This window comes from Arachis hypogaea, chromosome 9 (assembly GCF_003086295.3).
Source record: "Arachis hypogaea cultivar Tifrunner chromosome 9, arahy.Tifrunner.gnm2.J5K5, whole genome shotgun sequence".
Taxonomy (NCBI): domain Eukaryota; kingdom Viridiplantae; phylum Streptophyta; class Magnoliopsida; order Fabales; family Fabaceae; genus Arachis; species Arachis hypogaea.
In genome coordinates this window covers 19,477,726-19,487,051 of record NC_092044.1, presented here as the reverse complement: position 1 = coordinate 19,487,051, position 9,326 = coordinate 19,477,726, and the positions used below count along the sequence as shown (strand labels likewise).

Sequence of the window (9,326 nt, the reverse complement as noted above, 5' to 3'; positions counted from 1 at the left end):
ATATAATTGTGGCCCGAAAGTGTATTAGTTTCATCGGGTCTAAAGTCGGGTTCGGGTTTAATAAATAGACCTGGTGTATATTTCAAGTCGGATCTGAATTCCATTAAACCTAGTTTTACCCGATCCATGTGCACCTTTATGATTGGCTATCGAATAAGTCCTTAAGGCCAGAAAATGAACCCTACCCTAGTTTCCTCTTTCCTCTTTTTTTTGTAGTTTTTTTGGTCAGGTATAATTACTTTTTCCGGGTTTTTTTTCTGTTTTTGGCCCAAGATTCATTTGCCAATAAAAAAGTAAACCGGAAAATACACGTGTTCAAGTCCAAAAAACAAAAAATACAGGTGTTTCATCCGATACGGTCATAGTCGTCAATTCATACGGATTACAGAATAATGACAAACACTAGGCTGATAACTTCCCATCTCAGTTCTCGCCACTATTTTATTTTTCCAGCTCTTGCTTTTGGACACTCACTTCTTTACATAAAAAGCCCTAGCTTTAAAAATATCACCGATGATCACACTTTCCAATAACCCTACCTTAAACCCAGTACCAATGCCTCAGGACGACGATGAAGACCCTCGAAACGGCGCCGTAGAGGCAAACGACCACGCCCACCAAAGCCCCTTAAAGAAGCCCAGACTGACCCGACCCATTTCTGAACCCGACATTCTGCAAGAGTTCTCCCACCACCAACAGGGCTTTGCCAGAATTAACAACGGCAGCTTTGGGAGCTGCCCGCGGTCAGTTCTCTCTGCCCAGAATACGTGGCATCTCCGATTCCTGCAGCAACCCGATGAGTTTTTCTTCAACTCGCTCCGAAAGGGGATCCTCGAGTCACGCGCCGCCGTGAAGGCTTTAATCAACGCCGACGACGTTGATGACGTGTCACTCGTCGACAATGCTACAACCGCCGCCGCTATCGTCCTCCAGCAGGTCGGCCGCCAGTTCGCTGACGGAAGCTTCCGCAAGAACGACGCCGTCATCATGTTCCACTGCGCGTTCCCGGCGGTGAAGAAATCCATCGGCGCATACATCGGCCCCGCTGGTGGCTCCGTCGTGGAGGTTCGGCTTCCCTTTCCAGTTCGCAGCGATGAGGAGATTATTGCGGAGTTCAAGAAGGGGCTTGAGCGAGGTAAGATTAATGGCGGAAGGGTTAGGTTTGCGATGATTGATCACATAACTTCGATGCCTTCGGTTGTTCTTCCCGTTCGGGAATTGATTAGGGTTTGCAGGGAGGAAGGTGTGGACCAGGTCTTCGTCGATGGCGCCCACTCCATAGGGAGCGTGCCTGTCGACGTGAAGGAAATTGATGCTGATTTCTACGTGAGCAATTTGTATAAATGGTTCTTTGCACCGCCTGCTGTGGCTTTCTTACACTGCAAGAATTCGAAAGGTTTGGTGGATTTGCACCACCCAGTCGTGTCCCAAGAGTATGGGAAGGGGTTGGCGTTAGAGAGCTCCTGGGTTGGGAACAGAGACTATACTCCCCAGCTCGTGGTGCCGTCGATTTTGGAGTTTGTGAACCGGTTCGAAGGTGGTATTAAGGGGATCATGAAGAGGAACCATGATGGGGTTGTGAAGATGGGGACTATGCTGGCTGAATCATGGGGAACAATGCTGGGGTCGCCGCCAGAGATGTGCGCAAGCATGATCATGGTTGGATTGCCTTCTAGGCTATGTGTGACGAGTGATGATGATGCCATGAGTTTAAGGACGCACCTGAGGGTGTATCACAGGATTGAAGTTCCTACATATTACCAGGCTTTGAGGAATGAAGATAGGGATCCCAAGGACAAGGACGGATTTATAACTGGTTATGTTAGGATATCTCGTCAAATTTATAACACAGATGAGGATTATCATAGGCTTAAGAATGCAATTAATCAGATTTTGGAGGATGGGAAAATTTGCAGCATGCTTCCTGTTGAGTGATCCAAAAAGAGCGAATAGGTATTTTTTCCATGACAACTTCACCCGCTTTTGAATTGTTCGATTTTAAACTAACATATGCTTGAAGAGCACATTTTATGAGTATACCCAATTTTCCTGTTGTGCTTGGAGTTAAACATTTATTCCACCTAGTTGCTTTGCAATTTAACATGTAGCATAGCTTGATAGCTTCTGATCTCTGTATGTCTATAATTGATTGTACCTATGATTGAAATTGTTAAAAGAAACCATTAAACCAAGCTGTTGTTGGAGTGTACAAATGATCAACATCCTTTAATGATCATGTGCTGTTTGAGAAACTTTCCCGTCAAAGAACCATTTGCATTCAAGGATCCACTGGCCATTGGGTTTTTAACCAGTTCAGAACTAGTTTGGTTGTCTTCAAGCAATTTTATTTTAAGAAACTGAACCAAAATTTCAGTTTAAATTCAGTTGAATTTGGTCTTTCTAATGAACCATTAGTATAAGGAATAGAATTGTGATAAAATTGCCACATAACTACATAATAGTAATAGTGATAGGGATAGGGATAGTGATAATGATAGCAATAGCGATAGAGAAAGCGAGAGCCATAGCCACAGTGAGAGCCACGGCCACAATTTATGACTCAAAATTATGGATGTATTCACTTTGACTACTTTATAGTTCATTGGAGCTCATAAATTTAGCCACAGCAACAACGATAGCAATATACGATGTCGATTTATGACTCAAAATTTTGATGGATGCATTCACTTTGGCTACTTTATAGTTCATTGAAGCTCAAAATTTTTTGGATATGGGTCCTCTGTGCTACAGGTGAACTGCATTTACATTGTAAATCGAGAAATAAAGAAACATATGAATTGGTGTTTACCTAGTTATTATATAAATTTGCATTTATCTACTTTCTTTAGACATCATGTATCTGCGTTTAAAATAGAAATGTTTAAATTAGTGTCTGTTTCTAGGACTATGAGAATATGTGTTTTTAAATGGAAGAAATAGTTACCATGGTGGAATGAATTACAGTCTATAAGTGGTTCCTGTTGTTGCACCCACATTCACATGGTGGGTTTGTATGTTGATGATTACTTGTTTAATGCAACTTGCTTGCTTGTTGATGATATGTTCCCTTGTAGAATGATCATGACTTTCTATCAAGAAGAGCAACATGTGTGCAAAATACCTTTTTCAATACTTCATGCAAAATTTTTTATTTGGTGGATGCACTAGGATAATTCATTTTTTCTCATGGTATAATCTCAACAACAAAGACCATTAAAATTATATAACATGCTTCATAATAGATGGTTTTTTAAGTATTGTTTTGGTGCCTAAGGTTTAGGGTCAAAATCAAATTCGTCCCCAACGTTATTTTGGATTTAAAGTCATTTTGGATTTAAAGTCGTTCCCAACGTTTCATTTGGTATTAAAATCGTCTTTTTTAATAAAATTTTTAATTTTATTACTAAATTTCCCTAATAAAAAAAATTATAAAATAAAAAAGGAAAGAACGCCAAAGGGGTGGGGGGAGGAAGAGGGGGAAGGGGGGAAGGGAAGATGAGGGGAAAGAGAAGAGGGGGAGGGGGGATGGTGCCGGCCACTGCCACTGCCAGGGAGAGAGCTCGCCGTCGCGCTCCGCCGCTGCCGCCGCTGCTATTGACCTCGCCGCCGCTACACCTCGCCGATTCTGAAAGAAGAAGAGGGGGAAGGGGGACGGCGCCGGCCACTACCATTGCCAGGGAGAGAGTTTGCCGTCGTGCTCCGCCACTGCCGCCGCTGCTACTGACCTCGCTGCCACTGCACCTTGCCGATTCTGCTTCTGCTTCTGCTTCGGCTTTTGCTTCTAATTCTTCTTCCGATTCTGCTTCTGCATCGGCTTCTGCTTCCAATTCGGCTTCTTCCGATTCGGCTCCTGCTTCTGCTTCTTCCGCTTCTGCTTCTGCATCTGCTTCTACTTTTGTTTCTGATTCTGATTTTAATGTGTTATTTTTCTGATTTCATTGTTGTTGTGTATTGATTTTGTTGTTGAATTTGATGTTTTTCTGAATTTGAATAATGTATTATTGTTAGTGTTGAATATTGTGTTCTTGAATTTGATTATTGGTATTTGCTGGGAGTAAGGGAGGTGGTGGTGGAGGGTATTTTTGTCCGTAAAAAGTCAAAAGGACGATTTTAATACCAAATGAAACGTTGGGGGTGATTTTTAATCCAAAATAACGTTGGGGACGAATTTGTTTTTAACTCTAAACCTTAGAGACCAAAATAGTACTTCTCCCTAATAGAAATAATAAAGACCATAAATCTATTCTTCCTTGCGGCCTGCCTGACATAACTCTCTTAGCACGTCTAGGGGAAATGTGGATTAAGAAATTGAATATACATGATTTGCAATTTGTTTTAAAGTCATCAACCGGCCTTTTCTACATCTACCTCACCATGCCCGCCTCCGAGTTCGACCGCATCAAGCTCCCACGCACCCTCTCAGATCTTTGCCTCCTTAAGTAAATAAAGATTCCTCTTTTCATTATTATGTTATCATTTTCATAGATTTATTTAAATCAAATTAACATTAGATGAACGAAGCATATGATTAGCTGGAACATTAGTAATTTAGACAGGTGGGAGAAAGCCTTTTTTGTGAAAAAAAGAAAATTTTGAAATTTGTTGTGTTGTTTTGAGTGTAAGAGTGTGTTTGAATCTTTTTGTGTAGTTTATTGTGTTGCTGAATTTGATGGATGAAACAATAGAGGGGGAGGCGACGGGGTTGGAGTTTCGGAAGGTGAGGAGAAAGTGGAACCTGCGGTTGAGATCGGAGTCGAAGAGGTAAAAGGAAGAGGAAGGGTGGTGATGGTGGTGGTGGTGATGGTAATGGAGGTAGTGATGGTGGTAGTTGGGAATGAGTGATGGCAGAGTTTGGAATTGTAGTGCTAAGAATATTTAGAGAGAGAGAGAATGGATAGATGATGGTATTAGTGGTGGAAAGAATAGTAGTTTAAAAATTTTATTTAATTTTTTAGGATTTAAATAATTTTACCTGCAAAAATTTATTTTTTATAGGTATAAATAGTAGTTTCTATCTTCTATAGATAGATATATTAGCGTTTTTAACTTTCATGGATATAACATGATATAAATAGTAGTTGATAAATTTGACATGTCTAGCATTTTATTTTTAAAACCTCAATGTATCATTTTTTCTTGCAGAATGTAACTCAGAAAAACTATATGTTAATGTTCTTTCATACTCCATGGAATAAATTTTATTTTGCTCCATAGAATATTCTCATTCATTCATTTCAAATAAATGCAACTGATGGGAAAAAAATAATTTTATATCCTGGAGTAAATAAAAATTTAAGAATTTTTCAAACTTTATTGAATAGGATCCGGAGACAATGGACTATTTGTACAATGTGTACAATGGCTATTGAGTTATGAAATACACACCACCTATACTATTTAGAATAACCATCCGAGTACAAGGGATAATAAACATCTTCTCGAAAAATTAGTTTAATTTTTGGGTTCACCAAGAATCGAACTCTTGACCTTTCGAATCTAGCGCTTTAATACTATGTCATGATATCATTCATCCCAAAAACTTTAGCTAATGGGAAAATGTAACACTAATGATTATATCTCTAATACTCCATAAATCTCCATTATTCACGTTATATAAATATTTTATTGACTCCTAATACTTTTCCTATTGAATATTCACTATTCATTATTCAATACTACATATGTAAGAAAAACATTATATTCGATATCAAAAACTATTGTGATATTAACTTACACGTGCATCTTTCAAGAAATTTATTGTAGGTATACTTTAGACGTTTTTTACAAAGGAGTAAACAGATAAATCTATTTTATATATATAAAAATAAATATCATGTTTTCTTAAAGCAATTGTAATGAAGTGTTGTTTAGAATTTTAAATATGACATTACATAAAGTAAAATAGTTCCAAATTTCACTTCTCAATAAAATCGCTCTCATTTTTTAGAGACAATTTTATTTTTATGGATAATCAATTAAATTTTGTCATCTTCTACAAATTTAATAAATTAAAATATTTTCTATAATATATAATCTCACAAATATTGATGTACATTTTGTGAGATATAAAATAAATTAAACTAAAAATTGTCATCTCATCTTATCTATTGCTGCATTAATTTTTTTGCGAAGTTTATAATTTTTATAGATTTTTGAATTTGTTTTTTCTGATATCTCTTCTTATTTAATAGTGTTTACTATCATTAAAATTTATTATTAGGCTATTTTCTAAAAAAATTATCATATTATTTATTTATCATTAATTCTATGAATTAAAATATTAGTCTATTTTTATTATATTATAGACCAAACACTTTATGATATGGAATGAAATTTAAAATAATATGAAAAATTAAAGAAAAGAATTTCTCTACCTCAATTTAATTTTGTGATGCACCCGTTAAAGAAATCATTCTATCTTTTCTGTTCACACCCAAATTTCTTTTAAAGAAATTCAAAAAAATTTCATTAATAAAAATTGATTAAGAGAGAATAACAAAGAATCTTTAAATAAATCTATAGTAGATTAGTCCAAAAATGGACCAAATTTTTTAAATATCTAATTTGAATTTAAATCTCCTAAAAATAACTTAATTTAATCAAATTTGATCTTTATTAGATTAGATCAGATTTGATTTTAATTTAAATTTTTTAAAAATACTATTAAGCAAATCAGAACTAAATCAAATCTTTTAACAAACCCTAACAACAAAACAAACTAAAATACACTAAAAAATCCTTTTAAACAATAAACACGTATCATTCTCTCCCTCTGCAAAAATATTCATTCTCGAATCTTGATCAATCACTTTTGAAAAATAATCTAGCAACGGAGTCTACTATGCATGCCTTTTGTTCAAGATCGTCTAAACTATCAATACAAAATAAAATGCACTTTGTCATATGTTGAATACTTAAGACATGTTCTATGTTGCCGCTCACTATAAAATAGAATTAGTTGTCTTTCACTCCTTTCATCCATATTAATTCCTTCAAAATTCACCAATAGATCAGTAATACCTTTAAAATCGGACATGTAAATACTAGGTAAGGCATGGCTAGATATATGAGACACTGAAGACTTTTTGGATATCATAGACACTAATGCACTGTTGTCTAAACTATAACTTTCAAGATTTCTCTCACAAGTGTGTTTATTTCTTTTCGTTTTTTTTCTCAATGACTTCTCTCTCTCATTATTCTCTGACTGTTTCTCGAAATTCTCTCTTTCACTCAAATATTGACTCTTTTCACTCAAACACTCACTCTTTTAAAATTTACAACAGTAAATTTTGTTGTATCCTCAAACTTTGCTCCTTTAGAATACTATGGGGAATTGGAGTTTGAAGAGCATCAAATTGCCATAAATTATTGTTGTGCCTCCACCTTAATTGTCAAATGGATTAAATCCTCCATTGTTGCATAATGATAAAATTCGACCTTATCTGCAATTTTTTTGTTTAATCCAATAAAAAAAAATTTATATAAGAATTTTAGGACTCTTTTCAACGTTAGCCTTGCACATCAAATACAATAACTCTTTGTGATATTTTTTTACTGATCTTGAATCTTGTGTCAACTGACGAAACTTTTCAAGAAACTCGTGGTATAATAATAACACACACTGATTTCTTATGATGTATGATGATGATATTTAGATTAGGTCACTCGTGTTTGCATTCATAATTAACTTTTAGGAAAAATTATTGTAAAGAATCGTTAGAAAGATTTAATTATTAAAAATGACCTTTAATATTAAAATTATTAAGAAGGACCAAATTTTTTTATAATATTTAAAAAAAAGAATTAAATTTTTTTATAAAAAAACAAATATATCTTTAATTATTTTTTATTTATTTTTTATAATAATCTTTATGTTGATAAATTTATTTCTCTTAAAATTTTAGTAATTTTAATTAATTATTTATTTATTTTTTATTTTTGTGATATTTACCCAACGAAAAAAAAGACAAAAGATCATAAAAGTAAAAAAATAAATAAACTACTAAAATTTTAGGAAAAAAATTGTTAATATAAAAATTATAAAAAATAAATAAAAAATAATTAAAGATATATTTATCTCTTCAGTTTAAAAATAAGTCAATTTTTTTATATATCTAATTTAAATTTAAATCTCCTAAAAATAACTTAATTAAAATCCTTTTGAACATTTATCACTTTATTTATTATATTTTATAAATTTTTTAATTTATAAAATAAAATTATAAATTGCAAAAGCCAATAGATATTCAATGATATTAAAAAAATTTTACAAAAATACTTGGACTTGTCAAAACCAAATAGAGAAAAGAATTAAGCTTTTCAGTTTTCTTTTCATTACACTTTATCAAAAAACTATATTTAAACAAATACTTCATTATATATACGACATAGATTTACATAATTAAATTTTATTATACTATAAAATTATGATATAATTTTTTATTTAAGCAAATACTTCAACAACAAACAACAACAACAAAGCCTTGTTCCACTAAGTGGGGTCGGCTACATGAATCAAACGACGTCATTGTGCTCTGTCATGTATCATGTCTACAGAGAGACCGTTTACATGTAGATCTCGTTTAACCACCTCATGGATGGTCTTCTTAGGTCTTGCTCTGTCTTTCGCCCTTTGACAATCTTCCATCTCATCCACCTTCCTGATTGGATGTTCTATCGGTCTTCTTCTCACATGTCCAAATCACCTGAGACGCGATTCAACCATCTTTTCCACAATGAGTGCTACTCCAACTCTCTCTCTTATATCTTCATTCCTTATTTTATCCAATTGCGTATGACCACTCATCCATCTCAACATCTTTATCTCTGTCACACTCATCTTATGTTCGTGCTCCCCTTTAGCCGCCCAACACTTCGTACCATACAGCATAGCCGGTCTTATAGCTGTGCGATAGAATTTACCTTTAAGTTTTAGAGGCACTTTTTTGTCGCATATAAAATCAGATGCACTCCGCCATTTTGACCAACCTGCTTGGATCCTATGATTTACATCCTGTTCAATTTCTCCATTATCCTGTATGATGCACCCAATATACTTAAAACTTTTAACTTTTCGTAGGATGTTTTCTCCAATCTTCACCTCTATATTGGGGTTTTCCCTTCTCAGACTGAACTTACATTCCATATATTCCGTTTTGCTACGGCTTATGCGCAGACCATACACTTTTAAAGCTTCTCTCCATAACTCCAACTTCTTATTTAGATCTTCCCTTGACTATCTCATAAGGACGATATCATCAGCAAAAAGCATGCACCATAGCACAGGCTCTTGGATGTGCTCTGTAAGTACTTCCAAGACTAAT

At 34.5% G+C, this 9,326-nt stretch overlaps 1 protein-coding gene across 1 annotated transcript; it reads left to right on the top strand.

Moving 5' to 3' along the window:
* The first annotated feature begins 254 nt into the window (after nt 1-254).
* LOC112710614 (L-cysteine desulfhydrase-like) lies at nt 255-2,053 on the top strand. Its single transcript, XM_025762899.3, has one exon. It carries the CDS (start codon nt 514-516, stop codon nt 1,933-1,935), a length of 1,422 nt encoding a protein of 473 aa, XP_025618684.1. The 5' UTR covers nt 255-513; the 3' UTR covers nt 1,936-2,053.
* Nucleotides 2,054-9,326: the final 7,273 nt, after the last annotated feature.